At 31.2% G+C, this 23,693-nt stretch overlaps 3 protein-coding genes across 11 annotated transcripts in view; 2 read left to right on the top strand and 1 right to left on the bottom strand.

Moving 5' to 3' along the window:
• Positions 1-287: 287 nt before the first annotated feature.
• Positions 288-10,357, top strand: LOC115881847 (lysophosphatidylserine lipase ABHD12-like). 2 transcript variants are annotated; one of them, XM_030899541.1, is made up of 7 exons: positions 288-521; positions 606-709; positions 787-1,089; positions 1,144-1,388; positions 9,620-9,781; positions 9,863-9,987; positions 10,121-10,357. In XM_030899541.1, the coding sequence occupies exons 1-7, from the start codon at positions 397-399 to the stop codon at positions 10,182-10,184; spliced, it is 1,128 nt and encodes a 375-aa protein (XP_030755401.1). In that variant the 5' UTR covers positions 288-396; the 3' UTR covers positions 10,185-10,357. The 2 variants fall into 2 exon arrangements, with proteins under 2 accessions (XP_030755401.1, XP_030755400.1); XM_030899540.1 differs by having other exon boundaries at positions 291-521; positions 787-1,092.
• A 688-nt stretch (positions 10,358-11,045) lies between these two features.
• On the top strand, positions 11,046-14,890 carry LOC115881841 (lysophosphatidylserine lipase ABHD12-like). Of its 3 annotated transcripts, none has more exons than XM_030899532.1 (7): positions 11,046-11,385; positions 11,455-11,555; positions 11,688-11,993; positions 12,047-12,294; positions 14,327-14,488; positions 14,551-14,678; positions 14,735-14,890. In XM_030899532.1, exons 1-7 carry the CDS (start codon positions 11,351-11,353, stop codon positions 14,799-14,801), a joined length of 1,047 nt encoding a protein of 348 aa, XP_030755392.1. In that variant the 5' UTR covers positions 11,046-11,350; the 3' UTR covers positions 14,802-14,890. The 3 variants fall into 3 exon arrangements, with proteins under 3 accessions (XP_030755392.1, XP_030755394.1, XP_030755393.1); XM_030899533.1 differs by having other exon boundaries at positions 11,048-11,385; positions 11,460-11,555; XM_030899534.1 differs by lacking the exon at positions 11,455-11,555 and having other exon boundaries at positions 11,047-11,385.
• A 665-nt stretch (positions 14,891-15,555) lies between these two features.
• LOC115881828 (protein enabled) overlaps positions 15,556-23,693 on the bottom strand; it is a 69,829-nt gene continuing 61,691 nt past the window's right edge. For 5 of the 6 annotated variants that reach the window (XM_030899511.1, XM_030899513.1, XM_030899514.1 and 2 more), the window contains 4 exons: positions 23,171-23,521; positions 21,501-21,647; positions 20,423-20,702; positions 15,556-18,975 (listed from right to left, as the gene is read on the bottom strand). In XM_030899511.1, coding sequence (XP_030755371.1) covers positions 18,947-18,975; positions 20,423-20,702; positions 21,501-21,647; positions 23,171-23,521 — 807 coding nt within the window. In that variant the 3' untranslated portion in view covers positions 15,556-18,946. The remainder of the gene's footprint in view (positions 18,976-20,422; positions 20,703-21,500; positions 21,648-23,170; positions 23,522-23,693) is intronic. The other variant, XM_030899515.1, reaches the window with a different exon arrangement.

The raw sequence follows: 23,693 nt of genomic DNA, 5'->3' as shown, positions 1-23,693 counted from the left end.
TAGACTTAACATTTCAAAGGTCATTCAACACTGGACATGTCCGTAATGCAGCCAAACGCAGCTACTACAAAATTAACGATAATAATAATGAATAAAGGTTACATAATTACAAGGCATAAGTTTGCTACAGCATAACGAACATACATTTAATGGATTAATATTACATTAACTTTATATATAAATTTTAATCATTGTTTGCTTTTATTATTTGAAGTTTTACCTAATCCGATCCTGTCCAACTAGTAGTTTTTGCCACGCCCAAATAACGAAACCGATACCCATAGAATAATTAACTGAAGGTGCATATATTTGTCATATGTTTGTCATTTTGTTAAGAAAGTTAAGAAAATTTTGTTAATTAAAATCAACAAATCAATTAAAATACAATGTTTGATAATGTCCAGATATAACGATTATTATTTAGTTAACGATGAAGATGTAGAATTAGACGATAGTGTCGATTTTAGAATTACCTGCCAAAAACGAATGTTAAAAAAAGTTTTTCAAAGATTTTTGATAATGTAAGTATATACACCTACCTACTCTATAAATATTTAGGTATACAAAAAAATTTAAAACTATTTCTTTTAACAATCTTATTTTAGATGCTTTGTTGCATTGATTATTACATTTATTTCGGTTTTTATTATACTTCCCCTTACTTTTATGAAAACAGTGACACTGCAAGAGGACTTAATATTTACACATTGTAAGGATTAAGCATATACTGGAAAGTAAAAAAATGAATTTCTACACTATTTATTATATTCTTTTTTTTTAATTTAGGGAACCTTCCTATAAGTCGAAGTTATTATGAACAGTATCCATTTCCAGGATTTAAAAATCATTATATAAATGTAGAAGATATTGACAATCATACTAATTTAACATTAGGTCTATGGCATATTCTACCATTTAAATTGGCCGAAAGTGCGAGAAATAATGCTAATTATGATTACGATGAAGCTTTGTTAAATAGCAATTATACTGTTATATTATATTTTCATGGCACTGGTGAGGATAGAAGCCAAAGCCATAGAAAATATCAGTTATTTAGAATGTTCTCTCATGTTATTGCATTCGATTACCGTTGTAGGTTTAAAAATTGCTTAATAGAAATAAATATTAAGAAAAGTGTTGTAGGTTATGGAGATTCATCTACTGGAAGTTTATCTGAAAAAAATGTAGTGTCTGATTCTATTCAAATATATAACTGGGTTCGAAAAAAAACAAAAGCTTCAATATATGTATGGGGCCACTCTTTAGGAACAGCAGTTGCAACAAATACATTGTCCCAACTAGAGAATAATGGTAATGCTTCAGGATTAATTTTAGAGGCCCCTTTTACAAATTTAAAAGATGAAATATATGCCCATCCTTATCTTAAGGTGAAGTATTAAAACCTTTGAATAAGAAGACTAAGGAAGGAGCATAATGCTATTCATGTATTCATGCATGGTGGGCGGAAAAGCCACCATAAAAGCTCTCTAGGGTGGGGATCCTTGACAGTTCTGTTTGACGATTCATTTGACACATTTGAATTTGATTTGAAATTTTGTGGATTTGTCAGTCTTTACGGAGCTTATTTTATGTTATTTATTATTTATTCTACTACTGATAGTTGTATAAAGGTAGTAAATCTAGATGGAAATTGTGGCAGAACTTAAATTAACAGTGACACTATCGGGATTTATCGAAAAAGACTCTAAAATAGTTGGTTGTGTAGCGTGCGGTAGATCTCGGCAAAAATTGAGTGAAATAATGGAACAACTTTTCGCTAGTAAGTGACTATAGGTATAATATACATACGTGTAGTAAACCGATCATTTATGAAATTCACTTAAATTAACTAAATTATATATTTTTCTTGCATTTTAGCTTTTATTTATTACTTGTCAAAGATTTAATGTCAAAGAATTTAGATATGTTAATTTGACTTACCTGCTTCAGTAGCGTATCGGATGTTTGTGTTAATAAATACTTATTATAACTTATCTATTTTTATTACAATTATATATTTTTATAACAATTTTAATAACTACCAACATTTATTCACAACGTAAAATAAAACAACAAATTATTGAGTCTACCCCACGTCTACCCTACATTATAGTTTTACATTTTTTAAATAAAATTAGAACGACACTGATAAACCGGAATTTAAGTCGGCCATATTTGAGGCCCATCGCGGTGTACCTAAGATTTTTGATATGCTCCTTCCTTAGTCTTCTTATTCAAAGATTAAAACATTAAAATATGTATATACAGTTGATACCAAATAAACTTTTAGTCACGTGATTAAGCTTCACCAAAGAATATCTTAATACCCTAGAAGTCTCGTCTCGCATCAAAATCTGACCTGTCGATGGGGCCTCGCTTTGGCGAGCGAGGCCCCAACTTCGTGGGGCCTCGCTATTTTGCTCGGAATTGAACGAATAGACGCGCGGCGTTGCCTTGTTTTGTATGTACTTTCTTGAATAGTTTTAAATTATAGTTTTAAATTTCATCTATTGCTATAATCAGTCTTTCCGCTCTCCGCTCTCCGCACTCCGCAGTTTTCATATAATATTATCTATATAATTCTCGTGTTACAGTTTTGGATGGTTTTGGTTACCGTACTCCTCCGAAACGGCTTAACCGATTTTGATAAAATTTTATATGTATATTCAGTACGTCTAAGAATATGTTGTTATCTATTTTTATACCCTTAACTGATAAGGGTAGCTGAGAGGGTAGCCCACCCTCATTTTTTTTAGTTTTTGAAAAGAAAAAAAATGTTTTTATTTTTTTATTTGGCATTAAGAAATACAAACAACCCTAAATTTTCACCGTTCTGCTATCATCCCCTATTTTTAATAGGGGTTGTTTTTATATTTTTTTTTGTTGCCATCTCCGAAACGGCTTGGCCGATTTTGATGAAATTTTATATGTATATTGAGTAGGTCTGAAAATAGGTTGTTATATATTTTTTATACCCTTAAGTGATAAGGGTAGCCCACCCCCATTTTTTTATTTTTTGAAAAAAAAATATTTTAATTTTTTTTATTTGGCATTAAAAAATACAAACAACCCTAAATTTTTCACCAGTTCTACCATCATCCCCTATTTTTAATAGGGATGTTTTTTTTAAATTTTTGTTACCATCTCCGAAACGGCTTGATCGATTTTGATGAAATTTTATATGTATATTCAGTAGGTCTAAGAATACGTTGTTATCTATTTTTATACCCTTAAGTGATAAGGGTAGCCCACCCCCATTTTTTTTTGTTTTGAAAAAAAATTTTAATTTTTTTTTGATTTGGCATTAAAAAATACAAACAACCCTAAATTTTCACCAGTTCTACCATCATCCCTATTTTTAATAGGGATGTTTTTTAAATTTTTTGTTACCATCTCCGAAACGGCTTGATCGATTTTGATGAAATTTTATATGTATATTCAGTAGGTCTGAGAATACGTTGTTATCTATTTTTATACCCTTAAGTGATAAGGGTAGCCCACCCCCCTTTTTTTTATTTTTTGAAAAAAAAAATATTTTAATTTTTTTTATTTGGCATTAAAAAATACAAACAACCCTAAATTTTCACCGTTCTACGATCATCCCGTATTTTCTAATAGGGGTTGTTTTCTTGTTACCATCTCCGAAACGGCTTAGCCGATTTTGATGACGTTTTATTATGTATATTGAGTAGGTCTGAAAATAGTTTGTTATCTATTTTTTATACCCTTAAGTGATAAGGGTAGCCCACCCCCATTTTTTTTATTTTTTGAAAAAAAAAATTTAATTTTTTTTGATTTGGCATTAAAAAATACAAACAACCCTAAATTTTCACCGTTCTACCATCATCCCCTATTTTTTAATAGGGGATGTTTTTTTAAATTTTTTGTTACCATCTCCGAAACGGCTTGATCGATTTTGATGAAATTTTATATGTATATTCAGTAGGTCTGAGAATACGTTGTTATCTATTTTTATACCCTTAAGTGATAAGGGTAGCCCACCCCCATTTTTTTTATTTTTTGAAAAAAAAATATTTTAATTTTTTTTATTTGGCATTAAAAAATACAAACAACCCTAAATTTTCACCGTTCTACCATCATCCCCTATTTTTTAATAGGGGTTGTTTTTTTAAGTTTTTGTTACCATCTCCGAAACGGCTTAACCGATTTTGATAAAATTTTATATGTATATTCAGTACGTCTAAGAATAGGTTGTTATATATTCTTATACCCTTAAGTGATAAGGTAGCCGAGAGAGGGTAGCCCCACCCTCATTTTTTTATTTGGCCTTAAAAAATACAAACAACTCTAAATTTTCACCGTTCTACCATCATCCCGTATTTTCTAATAGGGGTTGTTTTCTTGTTACCATCTCCGAAACGGCTTAGCCGATTTTGATGACGTTTTATTATGTATATTGAGTAGGTCTGAAAATAGTTTGTTATCTATTTTTATATACCCTTAAGTGATAAGGGTAGCTCACCCCATTTTTTTTTGTTTGAAAAAAAAAATATTTTAATTTTTTTTATTTGGCATTAAAAAATACAAACAACTCTAAATTTTCACCGTTCTATCATCATCCCTTATTTTTTAATAGAGGTTGTTTTTTTAAGTTTTTTGTTACCATCTCCGAAACGGCTTAACCGATTTTGATAAAATTTTATATGTATATTCAGTACATCTAAGAATAGGTTGTTATATATTCTTATACCCTTAAGTGATAAGGGTAGCCGAGAGGGTAGCCCACCCTCATTTTTTTTATTTTTGGAAAAAAATATATTTTTATTTGGCCTTAAAAATACAAACATCTCTAAATTTTCACTGTTCTACGATCATCCCTATTTTTTAATAGGGGTTGTTTTTTAAGTTTTTTGTTACCATCTCCGAAACGGCTTAACCGATTTTGATAAAATTTTATATGTATATTCAGTACGTCTAAGAATAGGTTGTTATATATTCTTATACCCTTAAGTGATAAGGGTAGCCGAGAGGGTAGCCCACCCTCATTTTTTTATTTGGCCTTAAAAAATACAAACAACTCTAAATTTTCACCGTTCTACCATCATCCCGTATTTTCTAATAGGGGTTGTTTTCTTGTTACCATCTCCGAAACGGCTTAGCCGATTTTGATGACGTTTTATTATGTATATTGAGTAGGTCTGAAAATAGTTTGTTATCTATTTTTTATACCCTTAAGTGATAAGGGTAGCTCACCCCCATTTTTTTTATTGTTTGAAAAAAAAAATATTTTAATTTTTTTTATTTGGCATTAAAAAATACAAACAACTCTAAATTTTCACCGTTCTACCATCATCCCTTATTTTTTAATAGAGGTTGTTTTTTTAAGTTTTTTGTTACCATCTCCGAAACGGCTTAACCGATTTTGATAAAATTTTATATGTATATTCAGTACATCTAAGAATAGGTTGTTATATATTCTTATACCCTTAAGTGATAAGGGTAGCCGAGAGGGTAGCCCACCCTCATTTTTTTATTTTTGGAAAAAAAAATATTTTTTTATTTGGCCTTAAAAAATACAAACATCTCTAAATTTTCACCGTTCTACGATCATCCCCTATTTTTTAATAGGGGTTGTTTTTTTAAGTTTTTTGTTACCATCTCCGAAACGGCTTAACCGATTTTGATAAAATTTTATATGTATATTCAGTACGTCTAAGAATAGGTTGTTATATATTCTTATACCCTTAAGTGATAAGGGTAGCCGAGAGGGTAGCCCACCCTCATTTTTTTATTTGGCCTTAAAAAATACAAACAACTCTAAATTTTCACCGTTCTACCATCATCCCGTATTTTCTAATAGGGGTTGTTTTCTTGTTACCATCTCCGAAACGGCTTAGCCGATTTTGATGACGTTTTATTATGTATATTGAGTAGGTCTGAAAATAGTTTGTTATCTATTTTTTTATACCCTTAAGTGATAAGGGTAGCCCACCCCCCATTTTTTTTATTTTTTGAAAAAAAATTTAATTTTTTTGATTTGGCATTAAAAAATACAAACAACCCTAAATTTTCACCAGTTCCATTCATCATCCCTATTTTTTAATAGGGATGTTTTTTTTAAATTTTTGTTACCATCTCCGAAACGGCTTGATCGATTTTGATGAAATTTTATATGTATATTCAGTAGGTCTGAGAATACGTTGTTATCTATTTTTATACCCTTAAGTGATAAGGGTAGCCCACCCCCTTTTTTTTATTTTTTGAAAAAAAAAATATTTTAATTTTTTTTATTTGGCATTAAAAAATACAAACAACCCTAAATTTTCACCGTTCTACGATCATCCCCTATTTTTTAATAGGGGTTGTTTTTTTAAGTTTTTTGTTACCATCTCCGAAACGGCTTAACCGATTTTGATAAAATTTTATATGTATATTCAGTACGTCTAAGAATAGGTTGTTATATATTCTTATACCCTTAAGTGATAAGGGTAGCCGAGAGGGTAGCCCACCCTCATTTTTTTATTTGGCCTTAAAAAATACAAACAACTCTAAATTTTCACCGTTCTACCATCATCCCCTATTTTTTAATAGGGGTTGTTTTTTTGTTACCATCTCCGAAACGGCTTAGCCGATTTTGATGATATTTTATTATGTATATTGAGTAGGTCTGAAAATAGTTTGTTATCTATTTTTTATACCCATAAGTGATAAGGGTAGCCCACCCCCATTTTTTTTTATTGTTTGAAAAAAAAATATTTTAATTTTTTATTTGGCATTCAAAAAATACAAACAACTCTAAATTTTCACCGTTCTACCATCATCCCTTATTTTTTAATAGAGGTTGTTTTTTTAAGTTTTTTGTTACCATCTCCGAAACGGCTTAACCGATTTTGATAAAATTTTATATGTATATTCAGTACATCTAAGAATAGGTTGTTATATATTCTTATACCCTTAAGTGATAAGGGTAGCCGAGAGGGTAGCCCACCCTCATTTTTTTATTTTTGGAAAAAAAAATATTTTTTTATTTGGCCTTAAAAAATACAAACATCTCTAAATTTTCACCGTTCTACCATCATCCCCTATTTTCTAATAGGGGTTGTTTTCTTGTTACCATCTCCGAAACGGCTTAGCCGATTTTGATGACGTTTTATTATGTATATTGAGTAGGTCTGAAAATAGTTTGTTATCTATTTTTTATACCCTTAAGTGATAAGGGTAGCTCACCCCATTTTTTTATTTTTAAAAAAATATTTTAATTTTTTTTTATTTGGCATTAAAAATACAAACAACTCTAAATTTTCACTGTTCTACCATCATCCCTATTTTTTAATAGGGGTTGTTTTTTAAGTTTTTGTTACCATCTCCGAAACGGCTAGACCGATTTTGATAAAATTTTATATGTATATTCAGTAGGTCTGGTTTGGTTTGGTTTGGTCACAACCTATTCCCAGGTTATCTATTTTTTATACCCCTAAGTGATAAGAGTGGTCCACCCCAACTTTTTTTTTTATTTTTTAGACAATTTTTTTTTATTTTAATTGTTTATAGGGAGTGCTTATTTTTTAGGGGGTGCATGTCCAAAATTTTCTGCTGGGTACTCACTTTCATCATTTAAGGGACCTCTGAACAGAATTTCATACTCCTAGTCCTAGAACGGATTTTACGTAAAAAATTATACAAATTTTCACCCCTAGTTTTACCCCCTTAAGCAATGAATTCCAAAAATCACCCTAATTATTCAATTACGCTACATAAGAAACCTCTGTGCAAATTTTCATATTCCTTCAACAGAATTGTTTCAGAACGTTCACCCTTCATTTCACACCCTTAGAGGGCGAATTTCCAAAAATTGCTTCTTAGTGCTAAATTACGTTACAAAAGAAACGTCTGCAAAATTCATACTTCTAAAACCGATTTTAACAAATTTTTGTACAAATTTTCATCCCTTATTTTTTAGGGGATGCATGCCTAAAATTCGCTTCTAGGTACTCACTTTCATCATTTAAGGGACCTCTGAACAGAATTTCATACTCCTAGTCCTAGAACGGATTTTACATAAAAAATTATACAAATTTTCACCCCTAGTTTTACCCCTAGTTCATTCCTTTTTAAGGAATGAATTCCAAAAATCACTCTAATTATTCAATTACGCTACATAAGGCACCTCTGTGCAAATTTTCATATTCCTTCAACAGAATTGTTTCAGAACGTTCACCCCTCATTTCACACCCTTAGAGGGCGAATTTCCAAAAAGTGCTACTTAGTGCTAAATTACGTTACATAAGGAACGTCTGTGCAGAATTTCATACTTCTAAAACCGATTGTAACAAACTTTTGTACAAATCTTTTCATCCCTTATTTCTAGGGGATGAATGTCAAAAATTAGCTTCTAGGTACTCACTTTCGTCACTTAAGGAAACTCTGTACAAAATTTCATACTCCTAGAACTAACATTTTTGTACAAAATTTCACCCCCAGTTTCACTACCCTTAGGCTATACATTTCCAAAAATCGCTTATCAATGTTCAAATGTGCCACATCTGTGCAAAAGTTCATACTCCTAGTAGGTACAGATTTTTTTGTATAATTACACCCCTTTATCTAATTACACCCCCTTATGGGTCGAATTTTAAAAAATTACTTAGTAGTACTCATCTTAGAGAACGAATTAATATTCTCCGTATTTAATCTAGTTTCCTAAGACTAGCACAGATAACACATAATCATACTAGTTAATTTTTTATTGGAATAGAAGTAATTTTATTAGAAGGTACAAAAAATTAAAAATCTAAAATTTTATTTTCATAGCTACGTTTTTATAACCTTAGGATGCCTCATGTACTAACGAATACGAAATATATAATATAATCAATACATATTTCTTTAAATATCGAGAAATAAAATATGTTTTGGCAACACCGTACGAAATATCGCCGCGCGTAGTCCTCAAAATTTAAAATATTAGCATTTTCAGGCTTCGATTATGTTCAAAAGCGGCACGGTGTGACAAATCACTAAAGCTTCCACACGAGAGTTCTTAAAACTACAATATTCTTTGGCTTCACTAGCACATTGTTGCCCACTTTTATATATTTTCTTTTAATAAAAATATTTTAGGAAACAAAAATAAATTAATTTCAAATATATAAACAGTTATTATTTACATCAACAAAACTCATCATCTTAACAGCACTTAAAAGGGACATTACTACCGTTTTTCCATTCAAAATATTCTACTAAACTTGTGATGAGTTTTTTATGGCTACTTGTTTTTAAAGCTATCTTGTTTTACTGATTGATACAAGATAAAAAGAACAATCTTCCATTGCAATGTCTGCTAGTAAACATTTTCAAGCTGAAAGTATCACAACACTATTTATTTAAACCAAAAACTTGTAATACAATACTAAAATGTCAAAACAAATGACCATGTCAGGAAAATAAATAAATGCGACAACTTTGCCTGGCATTTTTAACAGCAGAGTTACCACCTGAACCCATAACCCCCAGCGCGAAATTTAACTTCCAGTTAGTCAACCTGGCGCCGAATATGTCCATTGTTGTTGCCAACAATGATTTTAAAAAACGGGCCCTCGATTACGTAACTAAAAGTTTAATTGATATGAAATATATTTGTTATATTATTAAATTTTAGTATTTATCGTGGCTACCATGGTTTGAGGCAACAATAATTCAGCCGCTCCAATATAACTTGTTTCTATTTAATACTGACAAGCATATACAAAAAATTAGTTGCCCAATTATGTTTTTACATGCGAAAGATGACACTGTCGTACCATATTATATGAGTGAGAAAGTAAGTATTAAGGAATACTTGGAATTTATTTACATTAAATTATTCTCCTCTTATAAAGCTGATATTTTCTTGTATTTTTAGCTATATAACATTACCTTGTCAAAGGATAGGCAGGAAATACATTCAGTACTTCATTTATATGACAGGTTCTTAAGATTGGATCATTACTTTATTTATCAAGACCCACACACTCCGTTCTTTATTTAGTAAGATTTACATAAAAAACGAGCTGAGTTTTCATATGTACAAATTTCGCACATATTTTTTCGCCGACAGCGAATTTTGTATACATGAAAATGGGCTTTAAAACAGTAAGCTTTAAAGAGCATTTTGTTTTAGTGAATTTATGAAATTAGGTGTTAAGGGAGGTGAAGAATTTTTTGAAGGCTCACATCAAAGTTAGCAAACAGCTGTGATAAGGAAGATACTTGATTTACAAGTACTTACTATTTTTATAAGTATTTATAAAAAAATGCTATACGTAGGCCCAATAATATATTGGGCATCTGATAATGTATTTACCTATTGATATATTAATATAAAAAATATACAAAATATAATTAATTTTATTTTGATATAACGATTATACTGTACGATAAAAAAAAATGGCGTTAAGACGTTCATTAACCGTTTTATATGAAAAAATATTTGGTTGCTAATTTGACGGTGTTTTTTGAGTCGTTACTTTTTATGCATATAAACGTGAACAATTGTTTGTATTATTGAGTACGAATATACATTCCGTACGGTCGAAAAAACGGCATCAGGTTGGCTTGAGCAGGCTTGAGTGTCGTGATATCGGTCGATAACAGCGCTTTCAGAACAACTTTCATGAACAATTTCACATGGGTCGCATATGCTCCGTCCAGATGAGCTATCTTGAAAAAACATCCGCGCGGACGGTCCGCTCCATCTGAAAGCGCTGTAACTCAACCCACCTTCAACTACACCTGATTTCACTCAAAAACTACACCATGACTTCACTATAATTTTATTAGTGATCTACCTAGGTATGTGGTACTTTTTAATATCCATTTATGGGAAAATAACAAGGACATAGCTAAGCATTATTCTATATATAATATTGGAGAATTTGCGATTTTTTCTGGTGCACTGTTTTTTTTTCATTTAATTTACATCATTAGTAGTATTCTTTCGTTCTGAACGAACTGAAAATTTTCACTTAAACTGATATATTCCCTTTACGTGGTATAGGGAATAAAAACCAAACCAAACCAAAGAATACTACTATTTTATCCTTAGCGGCAACCGGCAACCAGTAATACACACTTATTTAAAGGTTAGGTTAGAAAGTTACTGTAAATCAGCTGTAAATTATTTACTTCACAAACGGGAAAATATCACCAAAAAAATTGCAAAATATTTAATTCGTACAGTTCTACTATTAATAGAGCTATCAACCAATATCAAGTTTAGATATTTCGAACGTCTTCTATTATTATCCATATATAGAAAGCTGCCTGTGATTCCCTTCAGTTTCACCATTTTTAGTAGTTTGGATGAAAAAAGTACAAGAAAATAACTTACTACACGAAATTTATACTGAAAATGAAGAAAATGTGTTTGGTATGCTGTATTTACACGTAAGTAAATTTGTTGGTAAAAATTACATATCATTCATCTTGAAGTCCAATAATATATTTTGTTTTTAGAACAGTTGTATTGCTTTTAGTAGCTCTTTTAAATTTTGTAATAGTCCCAGTTATCTTCAAATTTAGCTTAGGTTTTCAACAAAGCTTTATTTTCCCTACTTGTAAGTGTTGTCTTTATTTGTTTTAACTGTAGAAGGCATAAAAAAGAATTATCATGCTTTTCATTGTTAATATAAATTTCATTTGAAATAATATATACATAATCTATTTCAAATCAAGTTTTAAAATTTTAGTTGTTATAGAACCTAAAAACTATACAAACCCTGAAAACTATGGTATTAATGGTGTTAGAAACATGTATATTACTGTACCCTATCCTACCTCTGAAAATATAACATTAGGAATATGGCAAGTGTTGCCTAAGGAAATGGTTAGTGATATTGTTAACAATGATGAATATAATTATGATGGTATCATAGCTAATGGAAAAACTCATATTTTGATATATCTGCATGGAAATGGATCTGATCGTACCAAATCTATAGAATTATATAAAATTTTGCGAGAGATTTTCCATATATTTGCTATTGATTATAGAGGTTTGATTTCAAATTATACTTTCCAACAATTATTTAAACAAATTCTTCTGTAGGTTATGCAGATTCAACATTAGGAGAGTTAACGGAAAATAATATAGTGAGCGATATTGCTTACATTTATAAATGGTTGAGGAAGAGAAGCAAATCAAAAATGTTTATTTGGGGTCATTCTTTAGGTAGTGGAGTAGCTACTTTGCTAGCTTCACGTTTAAAAAAGGAAAACTTAACATCTACCGGAGTTGTCCTAGAAACTCCTTTTACCTCAGTAACTGATGTAATGAAATCTAATTATATAGTGCAGGTAATAGTTGTATTTAGTAGGCAAGTTTTCTTCTTTATATCAGTTTACATTAACTTAAATTATAATGATATAATATAAAGTTTATTCTGTCCACAATAAAATGAACTAGGAGAATTCATTACAGGGTGAGCCAACAATTTCAAAACAAATTGAATTTTTATTATTATTGAATTATTGAGAAAAAGGTGATATAATATATATACCCTAATTAATAAATAAAGAATTCATTCAGCGTATCCAATAACAATAAAAAATTGTGTGGGCAATATGTGTCCATACTTTAAGTGAAATTTCTTCATATTTTCGTCTGTCCGTCTGAGGAATCCATTCGGGTTCCTCTATCCACGTACCGAGTTTGGTTCCAATCGACCCATAATTAAGAAAAATCCTCATGATTTCGTCCATTTAGAGGCATTCGAAACGTCGAGGGCGTCATCCTGTAGCCCGTCCCCAATTATGCTGAAATCGACCCACATTTTTCTTCAAATGGGACGACATCAACTTTTGACGTTTCTTACGTCAAAACTAACTGTAACACATACGTACAGGGTCAAGTTGGTCTTGATCCAATCTATCGACATACCAAATTTCATTTAAATCGGACGATTTTTTGATTTGCTTCATTGATGATGGGGTTTTGTAGTGCACGAAACGTCGTCAAAATATCATGAAAAGATGGGGATTTTTGAGTTCCATGATGGAACTCCATCCTTAACTTCCATCTACATTCCAAGTTTCAGCCCCCTAGTTCACATAAGGCCCGAATTCCGATGATTTTTGTATTGGGTATGCCAAAGAAAGTCTGCTTAAACCAGAGAACAATCGTAGAGAAGCGACAAAAACCGTCGGCACTATTGAAGTAGGGGGGACCAAGTTTTGTGACCTACAAATTGGCATACGTGACAGATAGCATGTTTATAGTAGTTTATGCACGAGTTTATGTTTATAGCTACACTGACAGAAATTCAATGAAGGGAAAAGAAATAAGAAAAGCTGTACACTGAAAAAACATGTGTTCAGTAAAAAGTATATTAGAAATATTTAGGAATCATATTGAATAGTAACTATCTTTTAAGATTTAACGGGTTTCTGCGATTTGTGACCGGGATTTCTAACCTATTCCTTTTAGAGAGACATTTTCAAATCGTATCTGATAATATTGTTTGCTTCGAAATTAATATTTGAAAGTGTGTTTTTAAGTAAAACAATTTTAAGAAAAATTCTAATATTTATCAGCTGAGGGTTGGAACTGGGGTGTTACAACAACAATGAACAGCAAAATAAAACACTAATTCACCACAATACATCAACACACTTTACTTCTGCAGTGCATCAGCAGATTATTAAAACACATAATATTATCTTTATAATATGAGATAGGTGGTAGATTAAATTTACAAGAAAGAAAACCCAGAAAAGATTCAGCGGTTCTAAAAATGTAAGCAAAAAAGTTTTTTTTTTATTTTAAAAGTATCTCGGTTATTCTGGACTTGTTTGAAAAACGGCAAAGACAAAATATGCTTCATTTATCGAGGTCAACCAGCCCTGAAAATATTTTCACTTATTTAAGACTCACCCTATATATTAAAAAATCATATTTTTCATAAAAAAACATATTACATTTAAAGATAACACAACTCAAATTAGCGCCGCTATTGAATTATATATGTGATAAAATATTTAATTTTCTAAAGTTTTCTTATCTTAAATATAGATTAATTCAAAAAAAGATTATATACACAAATAAAAAAATAGTAAGATTTCAGGACTTTATCATTAACAATGGCAACGCTGGCCGTATTCTGAAAACACGTTGAGATGACAGTTAGCATGTTTACCTCCCACTCTAAATTTTTAGGCGGGATTCGTTTTGTCGCTTCTCAACGATTGTTTTTCTCTGCTTAAACTGTTTTTCAAAAACTCAATAAGAAATGTTCTCATTTGTTGGCATGCCTGTATATACTAAAATATGCAAAATTTCAAAACTTTATATAATGCGAATTTATAACCACTACCACTAACCGTTATTTAGTTTTACTCTTTTCTTCCTTGGTTTGATGCAACAATTTTGAAACCAATACGAGATAATGGCATGGATTTTAATTCTAAACTCTACATCTCAGATGTTGATAGTCCTATAATGATACTTCACGCTAAAGATGACGATATTATTCCCTACAGTATTGCTACAGAAGTAAGAAATCACCGTTAAATCTGTTTTTTTCTTTATATTATTAATATTGTTAATTTTACTAGTTATATTATACAGCTTTGAATAATAGGAATTCAACGTTTCAAGGAAATGTTACTTACTACTTATACGAAGAGCATGGCTATGGTCATTTGTTCATATATTTAGTACCTCACCTATTAAACCATGTCAAGTAAGATAAAATTTAATTTTATAAACAATCAATGTATATAGTCATTTTTGTTTTAGAATATTTGTTGACGAATGTTTGCAATTTGAGCAGTCTATTAGTATTAAAAACAGATCTGTGATATAATTAACCTTCATGGTTTATAATTTATACTGATACATATTTTTTACATTCAATTTTGATGACTATCTTATACAATATAATTTTAAAATGTGTTGAATTGTTTTAATATCCTTCCTTTTAGAGTAATAGTGTTCAATAAAATTGGGCGTGTTCAGGGAACACAACAGTTAACTTCCAGCGAATATTTTCGCCGCCTTTGCTTCATGACATCTGCGGTAGTTCCTAAACGGAAAAGAAACAGCAACTTGGTGCTAAATATTATTTAAAAAAAATATTACAATGGCTGATTATAGTTTTAATGGAAAATTATAAAAGTACTGAGAAACAAACAATAAGGTTATAGTAGTAGAAATATTTTTAGGAAAAGCTTTAAACGCTATCCTTTCCGCGCAAATGAGGTTATTCTACATACAGTTGACTACAGATCAGGGTAATAAACACTGCTGACTTTGCCCAGATTAAATGGCTGAGAATTTTGCTCAGCGGCTGACTGTTGTGTGTCAGAAAACACTGTTCGGGGAAGTCGCCTTCTCAGCTACTGACCATCTCTGAACGTACCCAATAGTTGATTTCAAAGATAAATCTGTCCAATGGATACGTGACATTGGCAGCTGTCTGATATTTTCTCATGTCGTCTGATGACTTAGTCTGACGAAACCTTCCTTAACTCAGACAGACATTACATGGGTATGAGACATTTACCTTATTTTAATTTAAATAAATTTTTGTTATTGAAGAACACATCTTTTTTTAAATATTTTATTTGAAATACACTGTAAAATTTACAACATAAAGTAATACGGATACACTTTAGATCAAATATTAATAACAAACTAAACTTGTGCTAATTTTGACTGTATTTGAGATCATAAAATGTAGAAAAAGTAATTGTCTTGTTTACTTTTATCCCAGAAAAAATATTGGTAAAAAATATGAAAAAACCGGAAAAAGTTACGTATAGAACAGAAACCACTTAACGTTTAAAATCATAAGTGAATAGTTAAATGCAAGATAGATATCACAAAGTTATATAATAATAAAATTATAGAATATATTAACTGTCATCACTCAAAGTCATTTATACAATATCCATCATACGCGATAGAAACAAAATTAGAAAACTAGCCTCACTAACTCAAATTTTGATATGAAATAATTGAAGAAACATTTTCCCACAATATTTCATATTTTTATTTTTCATAATGTTTCCTGCTAAATATAAAATTTTGATTTTATATTTTCTGGTCACAACCTAGAAGTTGAGCTTTGTATATAGAATATATTATTAACAAATAATCTATAATAATACAAACCATAGATGGGACTATTAAATAACATCTATAATAAATTACAATGAAATTACAGAATATACATAGATTATAGATAACCACTATCGAATGATACAAAAAATGTCAATGTATAGTGCATCATGTGGATGAATTTACAAAGATTGTATTAAAGGGGGTCATGATAGCCTCCCTAAAAAATTTAAGTTACGTATATGAACCAGACCATAAAATACTTGTTAACGGACAATACTCTTAACATATCAGAAAACGACTGAAACGCAACATAGAGCTGCATGCAGCTAGATTCGAAGAAAACTGTTTATTCTATTGTAGTTGGTTAGGTAGGTCTTTTTTTGCTGTAATACAGAAAGATCCAACGAAAATTATATTATTGATATCCAAAATTGTTAGTTTTGAATTATAGAGTATGAAATCTAATAATCCGAAACGCCATCAGATTGCTAAATGAATCCCAATTCTACACTATAATTTATTAATAATATAATTATCATTATTTTATTAAACTATATAAATTAAAAATCCGTAATCTCATTGTAATTCATCACTAAAGGGTGTGCAAAGAAGTTCGCAATAAATGGTAATTTTTTTATTATTGAATTATTTTGAAACAATAAAAAAAAATATCTTCTAAATATGTGCAAAAAATAGGGTTAGGTGGCAAAATAACGAAAAATGTTAAACAGAAAAGTTGTTTAGAATTTCATTCTTTTGTATATGGACCAAGTATCTTAAACATACAGGAACATTCTAAAAATATCGGTTTTTCGATTATTTTTCAAAAATTGTACTTTTTCCTATGATTGACATAAGACAAAGCATATTAAAAATAATTAATAAAGACAGTAATTTTGTTTTACTGTCCACAATATATTATAAAAAACTAAAAATGTTAATTTCCAAACTATCAATTTTTGAAAACTGAAATTAAAAAGCTTAGAAAACTGAAATTAAAAAAAAACATTTAAAGTAACAAGCTTGCTTCATATATATGAAACCATAAATGGAGCTAAAAGCACAAAGTAGAGTTCTATATAAAATAAAAATAGTACACAGAAAACTAAAAAGGCCTTAATCCCTACAAGTGTGCTAATATCTGCATTAAGTTCATCAGACCGAAGGAAACAGCCATCCGACGACCGGTTTCGGGGATTTATTCCCATCATCAGGTCGACTTTGCTGGAACCTTCGATCTGACAAACGTTGATTTTACACATCTGCAAGAAAAAAACTTGTATTAAGCATTATTCTTGTTCCATTTACTTTGTCTTAAATAGATTTTTTGAAAATCTAGCGAAAATGATAAACACAAATAACTGATATTTTTTGAAAGCCCCTGTACATTTATAAAATCTGGCATGTTCCGTTAGATCCTTTTTCGATATTTTGTCATTAAACCCCACTTTTTACAAAGATTTAAAAGGATTTGTGCAATTTGCCATCATCAGTTATCACATAACAAATACCAAAATATTTGTTCTGTTATTGGGTATGCTGAAGAAATTATGCATAAACTTTGATTAAAAACTCAACAATAAAACAATCGCTTTTTTGAAAACTTTTTGGCACTCTATGTATAATATTAATTTTAATTTAAAAATAATTTTGTTTGACAAAAAAATATAAGTATACCCTGGAGAATAAAGTGAGGCCTTTCTATAAATGAAAAATATACATATATACGCGTGAGGCAACAAGTCGATGTACCATATGCTTTTGCTAACTAGAAAAGCATCTAATTTGGGAAGGTAGGAAATATCAAGAGTAATATATACGCCTCTATATTCTTCCTTTTTTTTCGTCAACAAAAAAAAATCAAGCTAATATATTGCTTAATGTAGAAGCAGTACCAAATAAGTCGTACATTTTGGATCTGGTCCTACAAAAATCGTATTTAAACTCTCAAAAATAAATACTACTGCTGTCAGTTCTCTTTAAAATATCATTAAATATAAGGGTTATTTGGTAAATTAGGCAAAAATAAAATGGAAGTCCTTCAAACTAATAAAATATATACAGAGCGTAACGCGGTTACATAAATATAAATATTGTAATTTTCATGTTTGTCAATTATGGAAGAGAGATTTATGAAATTAAAATATACGTATGATCTATGGGAGATAAGTATTTCTACATGCAGTTTCTTTACTATTTAAAATAATATTGAAAAACAGAAGAGTTTCATTTATGGAGAATAGGATTTTGGTGGTAGCACAATCTTTCAAAACCTGTTGTAAGACAAATTTGAACAGAAATTATAAAAATCCTAGAACTTTCTCTTGTACCGTATGTTCAAAAAGGCGTCAAGTTACCTTGTAACGACAATTTATGAGATTTAAGTATCTTTTTTTATCTTTAGAGATTTTATTTTTATAATTTGATATAAAGTGTCACCAATAAATACCTATTGATAACTAAGAACTCCCAAGAAAATACCACATTTTGTTTGAAAACCTTGATAAAAAATTAAATTTTGCTGCTTTATGTAACCACGTAATATAGGAATCACTTAAAAGACATTATACTAAAATTATCTAAAATAACTTAAGTTAAATAAATATTATTGTTAACTTATCTTAAATCGCATTACCATGTGTAACATTTGAAATGACATGTGTTCAGCTCACTTTTACATACAACGTAATTTTTGTCATATAAAAAAATTCCTTACAATTAGGTATTAATTTACACGAGATAGGTTAACATACACATGGATGAATCGTTATGCTACCAATGTTTTTCTTTTGATGACTTGATTTAATACTTATACATTATTCGACGCAAAGTGTAAAAACTATACAAAAAACGGCAGATTAAATGATTTTGTTTCCGGTAAGTTAATTACCTTCTATTCAGTTCTGATTTGATTGCTGAAACAAAATAAACTAAATTAGAGCTTGTTCTAAGTCTTAGCAATAAAAAAATGTAATGCGTATATTTTGAAAATGTTAATATCTCCTGTTTTTACTCATACCAACATATTTAAAAAACACCAAATCTAGATTATTTATACGAATCTTAAATGAAACAAGACTTAAGCTGGAGTCTCATGCATCCGAAATCCGATGACACGACGATTGGATCCGATGTGCTCCTATGGGTCGAAATATTTTGACACCAATTTTTATCCGATATTTTTAACTAATCGTCCGACAGAGTTAAATTTTGTTTAACTCAGAGTTAAATTTTGTTTAACTCTTGTACGATATCGTGTTTTTTTAACCTCACTTTTTTTGAAAACATTGCTTTTTAAAAACAAGTTTAGTGGGAAGTGGGCAATTTCGGGATATTTGCCGAGGAAGTTATTTTTATAAGTGTTTCTCCAAGGATTGTTTCTGCCATAACCAAAAATTAATGTTGATACTGTTGATAGGAATGACAGGTCTAAATGTCAAAACTGTCAAATTTCGGAACAAACTTTCGGATATATGTGACAGGCTTTTTTTATTTCACAGGATAACTTCAAATTTCGGATGTCGTACCATCGGATTTCGGATGCATGAGACGGTTAAGACAGCTTTAGCTGTGCCTTTGCCCCGTTTGAAAATATGTTTGAATCACCCTGTATATTGAGAAAAACATAACGGTAACCGGTGTTTCAACGTATCTGGGCCGTTGCCCGGTAAAATTAAGGATTAGCGGGGCAGAAATAAAAATTTAATTAAGCGGAGTGTAAAATATCTAATTTATACCACCATATGATCGAAAAAAAAATGGGGCCAATAACAGCTAGAGCATGACGATGATAATTTTGGCAAGGTCAAGCCCTAGACGTCATTACTTGGCTACTCTCTTTTATTTCTTAATGGCACTTACTGCCAGTTAGCCTTAAGACGGTTGTTGTTTATTTTTATATTGAGTAAAAATGATTTTTAAATGGTGTTAGTTTAAAATTCGAGAAAAATGTTTTTTTGGAAATGGATTTGTGTGTCTGGAAACATTCTATCCTTTTATAATCTCTCTATAATTAGTGTTAATTTAAAAATAAACGGCGTGTCTAGAGATTAACCCTATCCAAAATTATAATCAATCGCCGCTCCCCAACCGCCTTTGACGCCGTTTTTTTCCATCATATGGTACTATATTACTTGTTTAACCCTTGTTGCAAAACTATTCGAAAACCTTTCTTGTTTAGTTTTAAACTTTTATTCGAAAATCTGGCAATACCGCAAAAAGTAAATGTAACCCCACTTTTGTGTCTCTTCAAGACGTTTGAATTTGAGGATATCTGCATGTATGATTATCTGACATGCTAAAACCCATACCATTGATTTAGAAAGGCCATGTCTGTGTCTGCACATCTTATTTTGTACTCACCATCTATAATATCCTGTTTCATTTTAGAAATTTCCTTTTTCATTTCTTTAACTATTTCGCCTTTAAGAGCTTCTAGTTCCGTAGGTCCTATAGAGAGCGCCACTTCTGACAGGCCGTTTACTTTCAAGATCGTTTCTTCGGAGGCGGAGCCGAAACGTTTCCTGCTACTTTTAGGCGATTCCGAATTGAATTTGGAAGTGTTGCCCGGCAGCGTGTTGGTCTTTTCCCACATGGCCACTTTTTTATCTTCCTCTTCCTTATCCGGTACTTTCTTCTCCACCTATGTTCAATAAATAGCCTTATTATTATCCAAAGTCCAAAACTATTTATATTTTTATATTTATATTATATAAAAAGTTATAGGCAAAAAGAAAAGGCATTTTATAGTAAATTTACCGTGAATAAAACTATACAGCATTCATTATGGTAAAATTCGTTTTGTAAAACTACAACTTTAGTGGAAAATTATATTTAAATCACCCTATCCACAAAAATTATTCTTAAAATCTGCTTTATACTGTTCGCACATTTTATAAAAAAAAGATTAGAGTGAAAATTTGCAATACCAAACTTTAAGGAGCTCTTAGTACAGAGGGTATCATGATACAAAGAATACAAGGTATGATATTACGCAGGTGTTACCTTGTCTTCTTTGTACCATGAGTGGTGATGGTCACTATGTCACAGGTTATAAACAGCACCATTGGTCGGAAACCTCCGCGCGCCAATTTCAAATTGTCAAACAGATGACACAATAAATGTGAAAATAATTTTTCAAATGTCAAGCTCGATGATTTGACATAACTTTTGGGGTTATGTTCTAATTCTTCCCTATTTTAGGTTTTTTATTATTGACAATTGAACAATATGGATATTTTTTTGTATGGCGTATGACGTCACAGGTGGTATGCGCAAACTTAACGAAATTGGAGCCGCTATTGATCATACCTTGTTCTCTTTGACCATGAGTGGGTATCACTGCAGTTAGCTTTTTTATATCTATCTACCAATTTCTACTTCCTACGAGTTCTGTAATAATATTGCAAATACGTTTTTATTTAAAGATACTTCTACTTACAGCTGCTCTTCTCCTTGCTAAAGTTTTTGCCATTTCATCCATCATAGATGCCATACTTCCTCCGCCTCCTCTGCCTAAAGTACCATAATTACTACTGCCGCCACTGCTTGTTGAAGAACCACTATTTTCTGTAGGTTGTACAGTATTCTGTAATTTAAAAAACAACATTTTATGAAAATTGACATAATTTTGGTGAATAAAAAATACAAACAAAATAAATCGTGAAATACATAACAGATGTACCATTACTGTCATATTAAGAATGGTTATCTCAAAAACTCACCAATTAATTTTGAATTTACATCCTATAGGATTCTAAATATTTTTATAACTTAAGTAATTAATCAAAGTATTATATGACCATGTCCAATTTTAAGATTAAGAAAGTATCGCAACTCAAGAACTTGATGTGCATTGAACTGTATTTATTGTTCATACAAAATGTATAAAATAAAAATAGGAGGGTTGTTTTTTATATTTTCCATATAGAGGTCCCAAAAAAAGTAGATAACTTTTAAACACTATTGTTTTTCGAAGTATTTTCCACGAAGAGAAATACATTTTCGCATCGATTGGAACCAATTTTGAAAAAATAAAGCAGTTATTCCACTAGATTGTTGGTACCTTCAAAATTGCGTTTTTGAAGGCGCTGACTGCATCTTGTGGGGACTGGAATCTTTGACCACGTAATTTAATCTTAATTTTTGGAAAAGGAAAAAAAATTCGTTAGGTCTTAGGTCAGGACTGTATGGAGGATGATCCAATAATTCGATGTTTTCTTGCTTTAAAACTTCAATAAAATTGTTTTTCGAGCTGTGTGGGAACTTGCATTGCCTTTGTCGAGGATCATTCGACGTTGAGGGTTGGGTTTTCGAAACTCAGCAATTAGCAAACAAACAGATATGTACCAATCAGTAACAGTTCTTTGATTTTGCAGAGGAGAATTGTTGCTACACATACCCATTTAGGACAAATATACCACCATTCTTGGAAACACTTCAGGAATATCTTTCGTCGGTTTTGGTTTATATCGGAATTCTCAAACAGCCGATTAACGTTTATTTTCGATTTCAGAAGAGTAAATACAGTATTCGTCACCTCTGACAATACTGTACATATTTTTTGAGTTCCCTGCGTTAAACCGGTGTAGAGTTTTTTTGACACCAATTGACTCGAATTGCTTTCTGTTCTTCTGTGAATGCGCTATCTAGCGAAAAATTAATTTTTTATAGATAATTCTTCATGTAAAATTTTTTGAATTGAGGTCTTTGAAATGTCCAATGACGCTTCAGTTTCAGGATATGTGACATGTGGATCTTCTTGGATCAGCTTACGTACAGCATCGACGTTTTCCTGAGTGCCTACCGTTGTTGGTAGATCTGTTCTCGTATCAACGCTAAGACCAATCAATCCACGTTTAAATTCTCCATACCAACGAGAAATTGTTGACTGATGTGGGACTTTATTGCCGAAAACAAAAACCAACTCGACAAAGCATTTTTGTTGAGATAAATCAAATAGTGTAATTAGTATATAATAGTGTATAGATTTTATAAGGGACTGCGTATGCTGAATATACATGCCATATTTCCAACGACGATGCACCACCCGGTAGATCATTAACCCTAAAGAAGTGAAATTTCATTATCATATTGTTTGCTCTTAATTACCTTGTTGTTCCTCTTAAGCCTGGCGTTCTGTAACTGAGCCGCTAACGAATTGACCTCTCCACCATCACTACTTTGACTCCTGGATATGTTCATCGGGGGCGGCGCGGGAGGAGGCGGCGCGACGTTTGTGACGGTACTCGATGACGACGGCGCCGGCGCCGGTGGGCCGGGAGGGAGCGGTGGTGCGGGAGGTGCGCTGACCGTTCGCGTGTGGCCGCTATGCGCAGCTTGGGGTGGTGATACGGGGCTATGCGCGCCCATAGGCATGGCAGGCGGCGCCGGGACGTTGTTTTGGGGCGTCATAGGCGAGGTCGGTTGGGGTGACATCAACGCGGCCGATATCCTTCGTTCCTAAAACAATAATATGTTGGTATAGATAAAAAGTACCATATGATAGAAAAAAAGGCATGAGTCATGGCTATGAAATGAAGATCGCTGTCATTTTAATTGTAAAAATATACGGGGAATATCATCGATAATTTCCAAGCTAACTGGATGCCGTTTTTTTCAATCATACGGTATT

The sequence above is a fragment of the Sitophilus oryzae genome, unplaced genomic scaffold (assembly GCF_002938485.1).
Source record: "Sitophilus oryzae breed Bouriz unplaced genomic scaffold, Soryzae_2.0 scaffold_1743_pilon_pilon, whole genome shotgun sequence".
Taxonomy (NCBI): Eukaryota; Metazoa; Arthropoda; class Insecta; order Coleoptera; family Curculionidae; genus Sitophilus; species Sitophilus oryzae.
Note: the sequence above shows the minus strand (reverse complement) of the source record. Positions and strands in the feature narration are given on the sequence as shown.